Source organism: Rattus norvegicus, chromosome 8 (genome assembly GCF_036323735.1).
Source record: "Rattus norvegicus strain BN/NHsdMcwi chromosome 8, GRCr8, whole genome shotgun sequence".
NCBI classification, from domain to species: domain Eukaryota; kingdom Metazoa; phylum Chordata; class Mammalia; order Rodentia; family Muridae; genus Rattus; species Rattus norvegicus.
In genome coordinates this window covers 127,951,542-127,968,740 of record NC_086026.1, presented here as the reverse complement: position 1 = coordinate 127,968,740, position 17,199 = coordinate 127,951,542, and the positions used below count along the sequence as shown (strand labels likewise).

Below are 17,199 nucleotides of genomic sequence, written 5' to 3'. Positions count from 1 at the left end.
TGAATGTGTGTGAATGGTGTGTGTGTGTGAGTGTGTGTGTTTCCTTGGTGTCTTCCATAGAATTTCTTGTAGCCCAGGCTTGCCTCAAACTCATATGTACTCAAGAATGACCTTCAGTGAATGAACAAACCCTCCTGCCCCCACTTCACTTTGCAAGTGTTGGGTTTACAGGCGTATACCACTGTGCCTGGCTTAACTCTTTCCTCTTAATAATTAGCCAGGTTGCTAGGCATGGTGGCACATGCCTTTACTTCTAGAATTTGGGATATCTCTAAATGCTAGGCCAGCCTGCTCTACAAAGTAAGATCCAGACTAGCCAGGGTTCTATTACACCACAAAACCATGTCTCGATGATGATGGTGATGATGATGATGATGATGATGGTGGTGGTGGTGGTGGTGGTGGTGATGATGATGATGGTGGTGATGGTGGTGGTGGTGATGATGGTGATGGTGGTGATGGTGATGATGATGATGGTGGTGTGGTGATGATAAGTGGTTTCAGGGGGTGGAGGCACAAATCTGTAAGCCCAGCACTTGAGAGAAAAACACAAGAGGATGAGGAACTCAGTGTCAGCTCTGGCCTAATTCCCATCATTTAGCCAAAGTTCCAGTCTCCATTCTGCTGTTCTTAGCCAACTCATGTTCCACAGCCCAGCTCCCCACAGTGGCCAGAGGCACTGTAGAGGGAAAAGCTGCCTTAGGTGTTCCACTTCAGACCCTAGCAAGCCCCTCCTGTCCTCAGGATAGGAGCCATCTCTCCTCGGTCCATGCACAGACCCCAGTCCAGGTCATGCTAAATGAGAAGGGCAATTTCTTTACTCTTATCTCCTCTGGTCCCCAAATTTCTGAGGGCAGAGAAAGCTTGGCTTCTGCCCTGACCTCAAGCCGCACAGAGCATGTGTGTGGGAAGCAAATGCAGTCAGGCTGGGGAGACTGCCCCAAGGAGGGAATTCCTGTACCTTCTGTAGCTGCGAGAGGAAAAGCAAGGGACAGACAACTGCAGATGGAGCAGGCCACCAATAACCTGAGGTGACACCGTGTCCCCCACCTGCTGTCCTCCTAGAACCTCCAGGTACACCAGATTGTGCTGGAGTGGACATGCAGCAGACTGAAAGATGGTGTTATTGACTCGGGGGGATGGGAGGATGTTGCTCCTGGGGTGTGCCAAGCCAACCACTCAGGCAAAATGGAGGCTCCCTTCCCCTGCCAGCGAGGAGGATGGTGCCTGGCTGGGCTCTGTTCCCAGGCCTGCCTTGCCCTGAGAGTGGGGGCTGGAGAGTGGGAAGTCAACCATGCACCCTTAAGATTGAAGATGAAGCCTGTGTCTAGTATACTAAAATGAAACCTACTTGGCTAGATCCAGGGGATGGCCTGATGGGTGGGGACAATGTGAGCCCAAAACAGCTTTGAGGGAGACCCTGCTCCAGGCTAGGCATAGCAGAGCGCCTGGCTTGGGCGACAGGTACTGAAGGACAGACCCAGAGGAATGCCAGAAGCAGAGGTTGAGCAGGCTAACAGGATTCTATGGCCTGGGAGGAGCATAACCTTGGCAACGACAGAGGTTGATTAGAGACTGCCAGGGTGCCAGCAGTCAGAGAGGCTGCCCCATGGTCCGGTTCCTACGGAGCCTAGTGCGGGGCCAGCTGTGGACCCCCATCTTCCAGACTCTGCTTCTTGAACATTCAGCAGCTGTGATTCAAGAGAGCCACACAAGATGGGTCCACTAACATTTCACCACGGAGGGCAGAGAGGGCTTACGGGGTAGCAGCCTTCCCTGGAGGACATGAAAGCCTCTCTGGGGAAGGGAGAAGAATGTTTTCTTCAGTGGTGTGACCAAACATGAGCTACCCATGTAAGGAAACCCAGACAAATGATAGTTCGTCCAGCTGGACCTGAGCAGAATCAACGTTGACCTGTTTGTGGCTCTCTATCTGAAGGAAGAGTTTGTACCTCCTTTGGGAAAGATCACATGACAGCTCCATAGAAGGGAGGAGGCAGAGGGGGACCATGGGAGGCTATCCTCAGCACCTATTCCCAGGAGCAGTGGGCTAGACCGAGTCCAGGTGGTGGAAGGTAAGCTGGGCTGCAGCAGTGGGATGCCTCCTATGCCTGCTGCCTGAGTAGCTTGAAGACATCCAGTCCCCAGCCTCAGCCTTCCACTAAAGAATTCTGCATAGCCCACAGCTGGAGAGCAGGGGGGGTGGCTAGGGGCTAGATGACTCCTGAGATGGGGGAGCCTCTTCTAGGGCAATGGTGTCAGCTGAGGTCTTTCATGACAGGTCCCCAGAGCCTGCATACAGCTAGATCTCACCGGAGACACCCTGGTTCTTAATCATTTATACACAGAATCCAGGAGGCGAAAGCTGCCTGCGAAGGATATGACAGCCACCAAAATGAGACAGCACACATTTACTACACCCATCCGTCAGAGGTACAGATGGCTTTGCAACCTGGGTGTCCCATGCTCACTTTAGCATGGCTTGGGGTACTTGACAGGGCAGTTCCACCTCCTGTTCCAACATCGACTACATCTTCTGAATTGAAGTGCTGTGACAAATCCCTCCACTGCTGAGTGTCCCACGAAGATGGCTTCTGTACCATCCCTCTCCAGACACTACTATAGGACTCTCTGGGTAGTGCCTGCAGTCAGGGCCTCAGTTCCCAGGGTATTCAAAGACAGCAGCGGCTCCCATCCCAGTCCCAATGCACATGGACACCACGCCATAAGCCCTGGGGAAAAAGAACCAGTGTTGGCTCGAGTAGCCAAACCCCAACCCATGCTCCCATCAGGCAGGGCTGCAGTCACAAGGGTTCATGGGCAGAGTCCAAGCCAGCACAGCAGATCTGTGGGAACTGAGCCCCGGACAGACACACACCCAGGTGGCACGCATGGTTATGCTGTTTTTGAAGCAAGGCTTCTGGAAGACAGGTCTCACCCCTCCATTCCCAGTTCAGAACCCCTGCGTGTGTGCTCACCTCCCCACGCCTCAGCTATCAGACACCCCAGCTCTAATAACCCCCACAGCACCCCACGAGGAGCAGCCTTACCGTCTGCCTCGGCGCTTCAGCTCATTGAGCAGCGTGACCACCTGCCTTGCTCCGGTGCAGCCCAGGGGGTGGCCCAGGGCTATTGCACCCCCCAGGGGGTTCACCTTCTCTGCAGGAATTCCCAGCTTCTCCACACAGTAGAGGGCCTGGAAGGAGCAAGCGCAGGAGCTAAAGTCTCCATCTGCTCTGAACTGCTGGCCCAGTCAATCCTACCACAACACCCAGGCTCACCTGACTTGCAAAGGCCTCATTGATCTCAAAGATGTCTATGTCATTCACAGTCAGCCCTGTGGGTGAGGCATAGGCCAGAATTGACAACAACCACTGGGCAGGACTTTGGACTCCCCCAGGACTCTATCCCAAGCCTAGATCCCAGGAGTCTGATGTTTGTCTTCTAGGGACAAGAGAGTGAGACCCAGCCAGCTGTAGTGCCAGGAAGGCCTCGGGTGTAGGGTGCTAGCCCGCTCCATCCACAGCACCCAGAAGGTCAAACCCAGCACTCCCCAGTCCCAGATCCAGGTAATGAAGGATCCAAGCACAGGGTGAGAAGGAGCCACCTCACCTGCTTTCTGCAAGGCCGCAGGGATGGCATAGGCAGGTCCGATGCCCATGATGTCAGGAGGGACCCCGACCACTGCATAGGACCTCAGGACGCCAAGGATGGGGAGGCCCAGTTCTTCAGCCTTGGACCTCCGGGCCAGCAGGACGGCGGCTGCTCCATCACTCACCTGACTGGAGTTTCCTGGGGAGGAAGGATGGGACGAGGAGACGTCAGGCAGGGCCTGAGGAGAGCCAGCCCCCCACCATCACCTTCCCAGGCGGCCTGGTCAGCTCCAGGTCTCAGAGTAGAACAAGCCACCGAGATCGGCCCTAATCCTGGCCCACGCTCACCAGCCGTGGTAGAGCCTCCATCCTTGAAGGCAGGCTTCAGCTTGGCCAGGCCCTCCATGGTGGTGCTGGGGCGGACACCCTCATCCTGAGACACGGTGATGGTTTTCCTGTCACCCTTGTCATCGAGGACAGTGGTTGTCACAGGTACGATCTCAGCACGGAAGCAGCCTTTGCTCTGGGCACTTGCTGCCCTGCCAGCACCGTGGGCAGTAAGACATAGGCATGTTTGGGATCCCTTCCTGCCTGTCCCTAGCCTTGGCCAGCTCAGAACATGTACTTCAGGGTTTGAGGTCTGAGAATATACCTGGCCCACGAGGAGCCCTGACTAGAAAGAATTTGTCAGGACCCTACTTTTGGTAGGTACAGGATGCCTGAGGACATTCAGAATCTCTTCTTTGTCTGCTCCATGGCACTCACTAGGTCACCTCAAAGAGGGGGAAGAGGAAGTCTGAAGATGTTGGCCCTCCTTACAATTCTTTTAAAATTAAATATGTGGGGGGGGGGCGCGTGTACATGCACATATACCCCTCATCCTCCAAAGTATGCATATAGAGTTCAGAGCATGCATATAAAGGTCAGAGGTCGGTTTTGGGGAAGCGGTCCTCTCCTTTCACCTTTTAGGGGCAGCGTCTCATTCCTGATGCTACCCTAAGTTCTTCAAATAGCTGGACAAGCTCCTAGCTGCTTCTATCACCTCTGGGAAGCCTGTGCATGTGTCCAACCTATCATGATGCTGGCCACTGTTACCTTCCAGATAGAGACAAGACGTTCGCTGGTGCGGTATAATATAGTTTCTTTTATCCCACACTAGTGCTGGCACTGTCGGGCCACATGGCATCTATGGGATATTTTCATCTCAGTCAGCAAAGCGTCTCACCTGCTAAGCTCCATCCCATATCACACTGCCAATGCTACTCTCTAAGCCCGTCAGCAATCTCTCTACCCATCTCGTTCCCAAGGCGGGTTACTACCATGCTAGGCACATACATCCCAATTCCGTGGCGGCCTAGTGTCTCCAGCCACCACAAACTCTCTTGAACTCAACTAAGTCACCACATGAAAGAACACACCACACAATAACCTCTGATCCAACTGATAAGATATAATTGCCCATCTAGATAAGATATAATTTGTTCACCGAGACATACAAAGCCCTGTATCCATCCCTTAAGAACAGTCATAACGACCTGTAAATGTGCAGAGAGAAATGTTAACATCTGCCTCCAAGTTCTCCTGGCTGCTCTTTCCTCTCTCCGGTCTCCTCCTCCCTAAAACTTTTCTCCTGCTCATCCTTCCTTCTCATCTAACGACAGGCTTCGATCTATCCTGTACCTGCCTTCACCTGCATAAGGACATCAACCTACAGTTTGTTTCTTGGCAAAACTCTACCCGATCCACTCTCCAGCCCCACCCTCAGCCCATCCCTCTGCACTCACTTCTGCTGAGAGGCCAGCGCGAAGGCATCTTGCTTCTGCCGTGAGATGCCAAACCGCTCAGCCACATTCTCCGAGGTTATCCTAGTGCACACACAGGAAAGCAGAGGCCGTGGGTCTGCTGGCCTGAGGGCCAGGGACATGATGAAGGACTAGGCTTGCACCTCTGGGCGTCCACGTCAGAGACAGAGCTTCAGTCCACGCCCCAGGGACTCCTGGCTCATCTTAAATACTGAGCGCCCATGTCCACGGATGCTCAAAGACTCACACCTCAAAGAATGAAGAGCAGCCTGAACGTGGGGCCTACAGAAGGAACTGTTCCCCCCGGGTGAGTCGTCTCTGCCCATAAGACATAGGCAGGAGGATGCTGGGGACACTATCTGGCCCCAGTTTCTCCTGCGGCTTCTAGGCTGCTCTTGGAAACACACAGGATGTGGAGAAAGCCAGGCCAGCCTATGGTTCTCCTATGGTGAGCCTCCCAGAATGCCTTGCCCTTGGACAAACTGAGGAGAGCTCAGAGACACGGCTGCAGAATTATAAAGCACTGGAGAGATGGAACAGACTTCTTACAAGGTATCTCAGAGGCCCGAGCCCTCCCCCGCAATAACAAAAGCCAAGCTCCCCGTGTCTTCAACTATTGAGGCCTCCCAAGGCTTTGAGGACTCCCACTGCCTTCCCTAAGACACAGCACCTCAGGCACAGTAATGTAGAGTGAGGTGCATTTGGACATTTGTAGAGTTGGAGAGGAACGAGTGTGTGTGTGTGTGTGTGTGTGTGTGTGTGTGTGTGTGTGTGTGTGTTGTATAGGGGGGACCTCAGGAAAGCGAGGTCAAGGGCAGCATTGATCTCATACCCAGTTCCCGTCGAGCATGAGACAGTCAGAGGAAGAAGAGGAAGCTGAGTACTGCCAGTCAGAGAAGAGTATGCTGCTGTCTGGTGAAGGACAGGCAGAACGGTGAGTGGATACATACACAGCTTCCCATGAACACTCACCCCATAGGAATCAGGCAGTCTCTGGCTTTGTCACTCTCCAGCAGGCGGGAGGAAATATTCCCAGGGTTCCCTCTGTTAGACAGGGACATGGACTCCACCCTGAGGAGGAGGAAGAAGGGGAGAAGAAGGAATGAGCTCTCAGTTTTCATAGGAAGCCCTAGGGACAGCCATCTGTGTGACAAGTGCTAGGGAATAAAGATCCAGGGAGCCCTTGGGGAGTGAGGTAAGCTCTCTAGGAAGCCTGCCTGAGAAGGGCAGCTGGAGGTTACAAGGTAGCCGAGCCTTCTTTCCCTCAAGCTTAGGACCCGGCACTCTACCAGACACACTCCCAGGGCAGATGCAGGAAACAGGCAGTCCCTAGGCACAGCCTACTGGTACCCCCCTTCCCCCCCAGCACAGGACAAAGGCCCAGAGCTAGGCTAAGCTCTCAGTAATATCAAAGTCAAAGGGAGAAAGGAGAAATCCCTTTAAAACAAACAGGAAGTTAACGTCAATCAGAGAGAGGCCTGACTGAAACAGACAAGCGTCCAGGGCTTGGACAGGGTGTGTGGGTTGGGGGTAAAGCTTCAAGACTACAGCAGACGACCTTAACCGAGAGGTTTTTCCTCTACCTCTAGCAGTAGCCTGAACTCTTTTACAGCATAAGATCCCTTCAAACAGTGTCATCACAAGACACAGACCCCATGGTGCCAGCTGATCCTCACAGAGCTGAAGTATGCGTGTCCCATGAGGACAGTGAGGTCTGAGTGGCAGGAGAATGTCCCCCGTTGTCCAACCAACCTGGACCACAGCTAGGTAGTCTGGCTCCAGAGATAACCCTCGGCTAGGGGATGGTCAGGTCATAACGTGGGCATCCTAAAGATACACCTGCTTTGCTTCCAACACGAGGTTCCTCAAGCTGATTGGGTCTAGAACCCCCTGAGGAACTCATGGAGCCCCAGCCCTTTCCCTTCAGCCACATCCGCTGCCCTCGCTGTGACAAACACAGAGAACAGTAATGGCCAGGCAGGCTGTGACCCTTGGCCACCACGGTCCTCATTTGTGGATTATGGATGTCTTCCCACAGGGACATAGGTCAGGACAACCTGGTGCAGGCAGCCAGGACCTGACCACAGGCCAGCAATGCCTCCTATCAAAAGCTATCCTACGGAACCTGGAGCCGCCAGCTCCGAGGCCTGCCGAGACCTCCCTCAACCATCTTTCCAGCTTCCAACAACCCAAAGCCTAGGTCCTGGCACCCTGGACTGCAGTCTATGTGGTGACGGTAAACTAATACCCAGCAGACCGTCCCTCAGAACGCAGATGTGTGTACCCGAGTGCCAGACCGGAGGCAAGAGAATGGCTGAGGGGTAGAAGTTGTATGATACAAGCTGCCCCTGGCTTTATGATGGCTTCCAACCTAAAAGCCTCTCGTCTCACGAGTTGGGATGGACGGGAATGAGCCCCGAGGCTTTGCTCTGTATGTCTCTGGGTTTAGAGAATCGGAACTGACATTCCTCTCTCTCCAGGCATAGAGAACACAGGAGCGGCATGGGGGTACCCTCAGGGGTAGTACTGTCTCAGCGTGCTTGCCTATAGGTTCCACCCTGGCAGCTCCCCAGGGTACCTTAGAGACCCAATTCCGCTTCCTGCTTGTGCTAAGACTGGCCCATTCCTGAGCAGCCCAGGGCTTGGGCCACTCCTAGACACATTCTGGAAGCCCACCCTATTCAGCTGTCTTCGTGGGCGGGGAGAAGCCTGGAATCACGGCCCCTCCGAACTGAGAGAGAAATTAGTTTGATTATTGTGTTGGTTAATAAGGCCCGGCGGGAAGGCCATCTTACCCACAGGCCATGCCAATGTCGTAAGACCCATTTCTGATGCCACCTGCAACGAAAGCACTCCATAATTATCCTTGGCCGGAGCGGGCCCGCCCTGGAGCAGCACAGCCCGTTCCCTCCCTGTTCTCAGGGGTGCATTCAACGGAGCCTCATGGAAGACCCGGGAGCACCCAAAAAGGCTAGGGGTGTGGCAATGGGTGCCCCTCCACTCTTCCTGCCTAGGGTCCTGAGGAAGGACCAAGGTCAGGGTCCACTCATGGGCACCCAGGAATCACTACTTACCAGCAATGTTGGCCACTGCCTGCAGTCCCGATGAACACTGTCTGTTGACTGCTGACAGAGGCACGGTCTCTGGGATGCCACTGAAACAGAGGGGAGATGGCGGTCAGCCCTGGATGTGCAGCCATCCCTGGGGGAGATGGTGGTTAGTCATCCTTGGATGTGTGGTCAGCCCCGGACTCGACCCTGTGTCATGGAAAGCAGGACCCACGAGTCTTTAGGGTCCCATTATGGCCCACAGCAGTGTACAGACCAGGAGGTAACAGCTGGCCTTGCTCCCACTAGGGTAGATAGATGCAGAGGGGTCAACTACTAGGCAAACCCTGTCGCTACAGCCACTTGCAACTGAGGAGATGGTTGGAAGCCTTGCCCATGAGACCTAGCTCTTAGGCTGGTGGCTAGTCTCTTTGTGGGCAAAGATGTCTACCTTTCCTTTGTCAAAACTTCTGAAGGAGAGGAAGAGTGCCTGTGGGTGGACCAAACGAGCTCCCCCTGCCTGAGCTTAGAAGCTCAAGGTAGCAGGGCATGTGTTTGCAGACCCTCCATTGCAAGTGTCTGTAGCGACAGGGAGGCACATAGTGACTTGGTGGACAAGAAGGTCACTCATCTGATGCTTGAGAGCTTCCGAGGTGTCTGGGCAGGGACTGGCCAGAGCTAGGTGAGCAGGGAGAGAGCTCTCTATTGGGACAGAATAGGCAGAGCGAGTGTATAGGGAGAGGGTGGCCAGTACAGCAGAGAAGGGAAAGTCAAAATGAAGAAGCAGGTGAGAGATGAACAGGAAAGTTACAAGAGGGACAGGGAGGCTAAGTCTGACCCTTTCCGTGTCTCTAGACAAAAGGTTTTCCCCGGTTTGGACTCTGGCTACTGCTGCTCTTAATCCTGCAAATGAGCTACTGCTTCCCTACCTGGAAGGGCCAAGATGTCCAGGAGCCCTGGCTTCCCCCACCCCAGCTACCGTCAAGCTTCTGATAACTGACTGAGCCCAGGGTTCTCAGGCAGCTCAAGTAGCAAATGAAGTAAAGATCCTGATCAAGTGGTCACGTGATTATTTATCTGACATATGAGGTCAGAGTCCATGCTTCCAAGGGTAAACAAAAGTTCGGCCCTGGGAAGCATCTGGTCACCTTGGCTCTGGTCCCAAAGCCCTGGGTATCCTGCTTCTGGGTTGGTTAACCCAGTAGGAGCACTGTTGGGTCCAAGGATTCTGGCTGACTTGCTATCTACTGTCCAACCTGATAACCTGTCACCTACGGACTGGTTCATGGTGGTAGAATCCCCCACCAGAGGTAGAAGGGTTACCTCAGAAATTGGGCAATGCGCGCCATGACTGCTCCGGCTCCTGGCTCAAGTACGTTACCTGTAGATAGAAACCTTATTCAGGACCAAGTAGTGTTCTGCACACTGAGGTTCAGCTGTGAGTTCCAGAGAGGAAACATTCCAGATCTTTCTAACGGATCACTTTAGGATTTTCCCAGGCTCGTGTGAAGCTATAGAAGTCTGGAGTCTGGAAAATGGGGAGCCAGCTACCCAACAGCCAGTCATCTACCAGCCCAGTGCTGAAGGGGCCAAGGTATGCTCTTCTAAATCACGGTTGGGGTGGGGAGTGGGGCTGCTTGCTCGGTAGTAGGAGAGACACTAGGGTAAGAGACACAGTGCACAGCCTGAACGCTGTGAGAAGACGGGCTGTGGGTGAAAGAGGTCAGATCCTGCAACTGTTCACCTCCCCAAGTATCCTCCTCCAAACCCTGCGATGGTGCAGGCACGAGGAGCAGGCTGGCACCTGGGGACAAAACCATGTCCTATACTCTGTTGTAACTCAAGGATAGCGCAGGGTGGGGTGAACCCATCTGCACCCGTACCCGGGTCAGGATGTTCATGTAGGTAGAGAACTGCGTTTTCTCACCTCCTGGAAGTCTCCAGGAACTTCTGGGCTTTAGATCAATGGTTCTCAACTATCTTAGTGCTGTGACCCTTTTAATACAGTTCCTCATGCTGTGGTGACCCCCAACCACAAAATTATTTTTCATTGCTACTTCAGAACTGTAATTCTGCTACTGTTATGAACCATAATGTAGATGTCTGTGTTTCCCAATGATCTTAGGCGAACCCTGTAAAAGGGCCCTTTGACCATCCCACTGAAATCGGTGGAATCCGTAGTCTTGCTCAGTGAAACCCAGGTTCTGGTAAGAAAGAGAGGCTGGGTGGGGTGGTGCAGGACCCTCAGGGGAGCTCACCCACAGAGATGTCTCCCAAACACTCAGGCTTTAGCTTCACGTCCTGGAGAACCGCGGTCAACACGGCCGACAGAAGCTCGTCGGGGGTGGTGTCCTGCAGGGCGAGGCGCAGCAGCGGTGAGCCCAACTCCTTCATCCCCACCCGGCGTCTCTGCGCTCACCGGACCCCCGAGGGCAGGATCCCACCCACTCTGGCCGCCTTCTGCTCCTCTCGCCCGCCCGAGGGGCCTCACCTTGAAGCCGCCGCGGCCCGCGCGGCCGATGGGGGTGCGCCGTCCGTGCACCACCACCACGTCGGAGGCCGAAGCCTGCGGGAAGCTAGCGGAGCAGGGCGCGGCTTGCAGCGCGGAGCTCGACTCGGGTCGGCCGGCCAGGTGGCCCAGCACTACCTGCAGCCGATGCATCGCGGAGGTGCGTCCCACCGACTCGCTCATGCTCTGCCTTGCTTAACAAACCAAAATGATGGCAGGCGCAGGCGCAGGCCAGCCCTCTACCTCACGAGGCCTGAAAGTGGATCAGAGCTCGGGTAGGATAATGCTGAGAGTGGTGCGATGGGGTCTTTAGAGGGCCCGCCCACTCTTAGACACAACCAATTAGATTAAGGGGTGTCTGCTTGAGGGCCGCCCACCCACTCACCCCTTGCCCCAGAGCCCCGCCCAAGACCCGTCCTAAGACTCTTTCCACGCAAAGCCCCGCCCGCCAATCTTACGGAAGCCAATCATAAGGCGTACTCTTAATCCTCCCCTAGAAAGGCAGACTGGAAACTAGTGTTTGCACAACCTTTGGTAGACTCACGGAAAGGAGGCGCCCCAAACTTCTGGTTTCCTAAGAGGAACTCAGTCTCGAGGGAGTCCCTCCTTCTGAGGTCACCGCGCAGCGGCGTGGAAGGCGGAGCTCGACTCAGGGCTTCTCCCTTTGCTGGAAGAGCCAGGGAAGACACTTGTTTCTCCTCAAAATTTGCTGTGCTCGGCCCCGGGTCTCAAAACCCAGAACCGAGGACCTAGATAATGTTGAGGTACTTAGTTCAGCCCCAACCCTATTGGGCTGTCACAGAAGCTCTCTCAGAAAACAAATTAATTTTGGGTGTCCGGCTGGTGTGAAGGTGCTGAATGGCAGGCAGGTTCTAACTGTGGCACTGCCCCACATGTCTTAAGCCTGTTCTACGTTCGTTTGGGATAACGCCATTAATGCCCACTTTCCCCAAGGAATTCTACTAAGCCCGGGGGAGGAGAAGGGGGAGATCTAGTACTGGTGATTGACACCTAAGTAAATTAACCGAGCGAAATAACGAAAACACTCTTCCTTGGTCTAAGCCCAACGTTAAAGAGTAAAGTGATAGGTCCGTGTGCTTTTTGCAGACCCTCGGAAGGTAGTGTTGTCTGTCTAAGATAACAAAGGACAGGATGCCCTAAATGTCTATTCTCGGGCAAGGTCGTGGACTTTCCCTTTAAAAAGCACAGTCACCACTTGTCCCAGATGGCTAAGGTAGACTGAGCCTTCAGGTTACTGCTTACGAAGCCAGTCCGTCTCTTCCCTCCCTATTACCAGAATCTAAATTACTGTACGGAAGAGCTGTAACTCCTGTCAAGTCCTAAACAAGGCTGAATCACTTCACCACGCATAGCCACCACTACCAGATCGCCCAGGACAGGTCGGTGGGCCAAGGCGGACGTCAGAGGCGGTTTCTATAAGCTCTCACACCTTCAAGGGGAGGTGAGAACTCAAGTGGGTTGAATTTCAGGCTGCGTGTTGTGGGTCCGGATTCCAGATTCTAGCAAGGGGCGGAGCTTCTCGGAAAGCGAAAGGAGGAGGGGTTGGCAGGAGCCTTAAGGGAAGTAGGAAGCTCAACAAGCGAGCGCACCGTACAGAACCGGGGCCCAGGGTTGCTTGCCATGTCTGCGGGAGGCCCCCGCGTGGGATCCGTGTCCGTGGACTCCTACTTGTTCTCTCTACCGTTGGTCGCGCTCAACGTGGGAGTGAGGCGCCGCCTCTCGCTGTTCTTGAACCCGCGGACAACCGCGGCGGCCGACTGGACCTCGCTGGCGGAGGAGATGGGTTTCGAGTACTTGGAGATCCGCGAGTTTGAGACGCGCCCCGATCCCACTCGCAGTTTGTTGGATGCCTGGCAGGGGCGCTCTGGCTCGTCGGTCGGCAGGCTGCTAGAGTTGCTAGCCTTGTTAGACCGTGAGGATATACTGTATGAACTGAAGGACCGCATCGGTAAGGAAACATGTTTTCTGGCCTTGTGCCAATGGTCGACGAGGCTGGCCTTGGCATATTAATCTTTTTTCTGGGGTGTGCTTGGGAGGGAGAGAGTGACAGTCGAATTTCCTGTCAATATGTAGAGATAGCAAGGGATCGGGAGAGGAACCAAACACCCTGAGGTAGGGAAAAGATGTGGAAAGAGCCTAGGCAAAGACCTTCTGTTGGTCCAGGAGTCAAGATCTGCTTCTCTCTGAGTATCTCCGTTGTGTCAGGATCAACAGGACAAGTGAGGGACTAAAGCCCCTTCCACCACTCACTGGCACTCAGCACAACGCCCCACAGTGAGGTACACCTTGCTAGACGGGGGTCGTCATCCTCACTGGGCACTAACTGGGTGCCTGAGCCCTTCAGACATTCAGTCCCCTGCACCCTGCAAGATGCCCAATTTGACACCATTCTCTAGAGCCTTAGAGAGGGGAGGCAGGATGAAGGGTCAGAGAAGCAGACTTACTTCTCAGTCCTCTCACACGCTCATTTGAGAGAGTCAGAAAGGGAGAGGGTTAGTCCGTCCATAGAGCCACCCTTGGCACCAGTGGCTGGGGAAGGCTCAGAGCCCAAGTAGACCCATGGAACAAAGACAGGATTCTGAGTGTGAACAGCAGCAGACTGGGACACCTGGGGCACCTCTACACCCTGTCTCTTCTCCACAGAGGAGGACTGCCAGAAATACATACGCAACCAGCAGAAACAGGAGTCTGAGAAGCCCTTGCAGGTGGCCAGAGTGGAGAGCAGTGTCCCACAGACAAAGGAACTGGGAGGCATCACCACCCTCGATGACCCCCTGGGTAATGGCCCAGCATTGCTCCCCTGGATAGAATAATTGGGTTCAGCTCCAGACTTGTGGTGTGCAGAGAGCATGGATACTGGAAGTGGATGGATGGATCTGGGGACTTTGGGCAAGCCGCTCATTCTGAACCTCGGTTTCCCCATCTAGGAAATGGGGATAATAGCAGTCCTGTCTCAGAGTGGTTCTGAGCCCGTACTGCCCCCGTCTACTCCATTGTTAGCCTGGCTTTCATCTGGGAGGGAGTTATCTTTTCACTGGCCGGATGGGCGTGGCTATGACATCGCTTTGGGATGGATGCAGGCCCAGGTTCCCTAAACGGAAGGCTCCAGGTTGGGCTCCTTCTAGCCTTCCATAGAAGGCTGATTGTTTCCCTCATCCCCCGTCCTCAGGGCAAACGCCGGAGCTTTTCGACGCCTTCATCTGCTACTGCCCCAGTGATATTGAGTTTGTGCAGGAGATGATCCGGCAACTAGAACAGACAGACTATCGGCTTAAATTGTGTGTGTCCGACCGCGATGTCCTGCCTGGCACCTGCGTGTGGTCCATCGCCAGCGAGCTCATTGAGAAAAGGTTGGTTAGACATCTAAGAGTGACTGAGTGCATGAAACCCAGAGGCCCTGATACTAGGACTCTCCTGCTACCTGGGCTCTGTCCAGCCTGGGTAATGTGGTCCTTCCTGACCACACCATCCTCTGAAGGAAGTCACTGCAATGTCTGAACTCTGCCACTCTCCCTCAGGTGTCGTCGCATGGTGGTGGTTGTTTCTGACGATTACCTGCAAAGTAAGGAATGTGACTTCCAGACCAAGTTTGCTCTCAGCCTGTCTCCAGGTAAGCTTAGGCCTGCCTGGGTCCAAGAGAGAGGGAGGAGGTATCATCTTAAGATGTTAGGCCAGGAATGCAAAACCAAAACACCACAGATCTCTGAGGATGGACCTGTGTACTTTTTTATGTAGGGGATATGTACCATGGTTACCATGGGTGCCTCGTTGGTGGAGAGCTGGTGCTAGCCCGTGCTTTAGGGACTGAGCCTGCCCCAGCATAGGCCCCCATGTAGTCCTAATATCACACTCTTTGGCCTCCAGGTGTCCAACAGAAGCGACTGATCCCTATCAAGTACAAAGCAATGAAGAAGGACTTTCCTAGTATCCTACGGTTCATCACTATCTGCGACTATACCAACCCTTGCACCAAGTCCTGGTTCTGGACCCGTCTTGCCAAGGCTCTGTCCCTGCCCTGAAGATGGCCCCGGGAGCCCTAGGTCTGTCAGTCTTTCTGTGTTCTTCTGCTTGCCTCCTCTGATGTTGTAGGGGGGGAGCTTGTCCCTAGTCATCTAGAGTAGCCAGACATCCTCTGGACACCATCTTTATGTCCTATGGAACAGTGACTGCAAGTGACCTTGTTACTTGCCGGGTTGCCAGGCAGCACAGTGTTTATTGGGGCTGAATGAGTCTAAGTGGAGGAGTCATCTTTGGCCTCAGCGTCTTCACCTAAGAAATAGGATATGGAGATCAGGCAGGGAAATGGCGAGGCACTGTTCCCGCTATCCTAGGGGTCTGTGCTGAAGGGGAGCAGAAGGACCACACTGGCTGTTAAAGGGATCACAGACTGCCAGGGCAGCTGCTTACCCCTGTCCACCTTAAACTCCCTTTCCTCCTCCCACAGGGCAGAGAGGAAGATGAGCTGACTTGGAGCCGGATTCTCCAACGCTGTCCTGTCTGCATCTTTGGCTCCCCTCAGGCTCAGTCCATGTTCAGTGGTGACTGGCCTGAGCAACCAGGACAGCCTTTTACTCCCACCCACCCATGCCTGGGCACACATCTCAGTTTTGCCTTGCTTGAGGTGGCATCCTGTCTCCCCTGACATGCCTATCACTTACGAGCTGGGCCACCAGGACCACAAGGACAATGTCATCAGGGAAGCTTCCTCCCTGGCTCGCCAACCCCGAAGGCTTTCTACCAACCTTCTGTACGATGATTACTTGCTTTGTTAACAAGCAGCAGACACACAAAAACATTCCGCCCCCAGTGGCTGGAGGCATGTGGCCCCATATAGTCTTGTTTGTGCTTCCGGGAACACACAGGCATCTGCATATGTGTGTTTCCTTTGGGACAGCTCCTAAGAATAGCTGAGAGGAAGAGTTCTACCATCAAGGGGGCCTGGCGGTCTCCCTGGACAAAAATGAAGTGCCTTTGCATGAGGTAGTGGCACGTGCCTATAACTCCAGCATTTGGGCGGTAGTCCAGGGTTATCACTGACTACACACCAAGTTTAAGGTCAGCCTGGGCTACATGAGAGCCTATTCCCCCACATCCTCCCCCACCCCCACAAAAGATGATGGCACTGTTAATTTCTCCTCTCTTTTCTCCAATCATTGAAAGCAAAGTCTAGAAAGGCCCCTAATGTGATAGCATTTGGGCCTTTAGCAAACTGAAGATTTAAAAAAAAAAGGAGAAGCAGTTTGGCTTCACCCCACAAACCAGCTGCAGGATCAGCTGTTTTCTCCCCAGCAGTGCGGTTTGCAAATTCCTCTCAAGTTCTCTAACACAGAGACAATGTCATGGTCCCTCTCAGGGCACACACCCCAGGGTCCTGAGTCCTAAAGAAAATGGGTCTCCCCTCAGTGTCTGGAGGAGGAATGGAGGCCTCTTTGCACGAGCTCGTGGGGCATTTCAATGCTTGATGTTGAGCATTTGAAAGCAGCCTTGGGAAAGTGTCTCCTGTACCTGTTTTATAGGTTTTCTGAGGATGTCAATAGAGAGGCTCCTATTTGTGGTTTGTACTTCTGTATGTGAAATTTATAATAAAAAGTATTCTATTTTGAGAAAGCATACTCGTGACTGTATGTGTGTTAAGGTGTTTGGAAGCTGAGAACTGGGTTAGGAACTTCTCATGTAAGAGAACCTTCTCTATAATGTGGTGTCCTCGAGGGCTCCCCGATGGCTGAGCCTCAGTCTCATGGGCTCGGCTTCAGCAGGGACCAAGTGGAGCCGAAGGTATCATCAGCTCCAGAAGCTTTCACCCTGCAGCAGCCTGAGTCCTTCTTAGGTTAAACCATGTCCTGGCTCTGGTGTGCAGTGTCAGGGATTGAGCTCAGGATCCATGTTAGGCAAACTGTCGTCTGAGCTGTGTTCTCAGACCACTATCTACCTCTTGATCATGGTGTCCCACACATCCAGCCGTTGGATGGCCAAGTGCCACACACACAATACTGATGCTACATTTTTGGTCTTCAGATAGGAGGAGATCGTGTGAGGAGTGGCAGAACTCTCACCACTTTTCCAACTTCCTCAAGATCTGTAATTATAGAGCCAGGTAAGATAGTATGTCTATGGTTCTAGCTCCCTGTGAAACTGAGGCAGGAGGGCTGTTTGAGCCCTACAGTTTAGGAAACATAGGGCATTCTGTCACAAAAAAGGGAGGGTGCTAAAATTGTTATTCTTTTTTG

At 53.6% G+C, this 17,199-nt stretch overlaps 2 protein-coding genes across 7 annotated transcripts; one reads left to right on the top strand and one right to left on the bottom strand.

The window, feature by feature from the left end:
• Positions 1–2,392: 2,392 nt before the first annotated feature.
• On the bottom strand, positions 2,393–12,615 carry Acaa1a (acetyl-CoA acyltransferase 1A). 6 transcript variants are annotated; one of them, XM_063264886.1, is made up of 14 exons: positions 12,402–12,615; positions 11,481–11,618; positions 10,934–11,204; positions 10,701–10,794; positions 9,766–9,823; positions 8,470–8,549; positions 8,191–8,233; positions 6,368–6,466; positions 5,378–5,458; positions 3,942–4,132; positions 3,613–3,792; positions 3,282–3,337; positions 3,051–3,196; positions 2,397–2,732 (listed from the first exon to the last, which is right to left on the bottom strand). In XM_063264886.1, exons 3-14 carry the CDS (start codon positions 11,132–11,134, stop codon positions 2,657–2,659), a joined length of 1,305 nt encoding a protein of 434 aa, XP_063120956.1. In that variant the 5' UTR covers positions 11,135–11,204; positions 11,481–11,618; positions 12,402–12,615; the 3' UTR covers positions 2,397–2,656. The 6 variants fall into 6 exon arrangements, with proteins under 6 accessions (NP_036621.2, NP_001382591.1, XP_063120956.1 ...); XM_039080786.2 differs by lacking the exon at positions 12,402–12,615 and having other exon boundaries at positions 11,496–11,618; XM_063264887.1 differs by lacking the exon at positions 12,402–12,615 and having other exon boundaries at positions 11,432–11,531.
• On the top strand, positions 12,511–16,580 carry Myd88 (MYD88, innate immune signal transduction adaptor). Its single transcript, NM_198130.2, has 6 exons — positions 12,511–12,920; positions 13,616–13,750; positions 14,142–14,322; positions 14,491–14,582; positions 14,837–15,012; positions 15,417–16,580. The coding sequence occupies exons 1-5, from the start codon at positions 12,593–12,595 to the stop codon at positions 14,989–14,991; spliced, it is 891 nt and encodes a 296-aa protein (NP_937763.2). The 5' UTR covers positions 12,511–12,592; the 3' UTR covers positions 14,992–15,012; positions 15,417–16,580.
• The last annotated feature ends 619 nt before the right edge of the window (positions 16,581–17,199 follow it).

What these genes read in the sequence shown, in the direction of transcription:
- Acaa1a (XM_063264886.1), bottom strand. Translation starts at nt 11,134, where the DNA reads ATGAGCGAGTCGGTGGGACGCACCTCCGCGATGCATCGGCTGCAGGTA. An exon ending in CGCATTGCCCAATTTCTGAG is followed by an intron (nt 8,550 to 9,765) that starts GTAACCCTTCTA and finishes CCTCTGTTTCAG; the next exon opens with TGGCATCCCAGAGACCGTGC. An exon ending in GACATTGGCATGGCCTGTGG is followed by an intron (nt 6,467 to 8,190) that starts GTAAGATGGCCT and finishes CCTCCTCCTCAG; the next exon opens with GGTGGAGTCCATGTCCCTGT.
- Myd88 (NM_198130.2), top strand. Translation starts at nt 12,593, where the DNA reads ATGTCTGCGGGAGGCCCCCGCGTGGGATCCGTGTCCGTGGACTCCTAC. An exon ending in TGAACTGAAGGACCGCATCG is followed by an intron (nt 12,921 to 13,615) that starts GTAAGGAAACAT and finishes TCTTCTCCACAG; the next exon opens with AGGAGGACTGCCAGAAATAC. An exon ending in TGCTCTCAGCCTGTCTCCAG is followed by an intron (nt 14,583 to 14,836) that starts GTAAGCTTAGGC and finishes TTTGGCCTCCAG; the next exon opens with GTGTCCAACAGAAGCGACTG.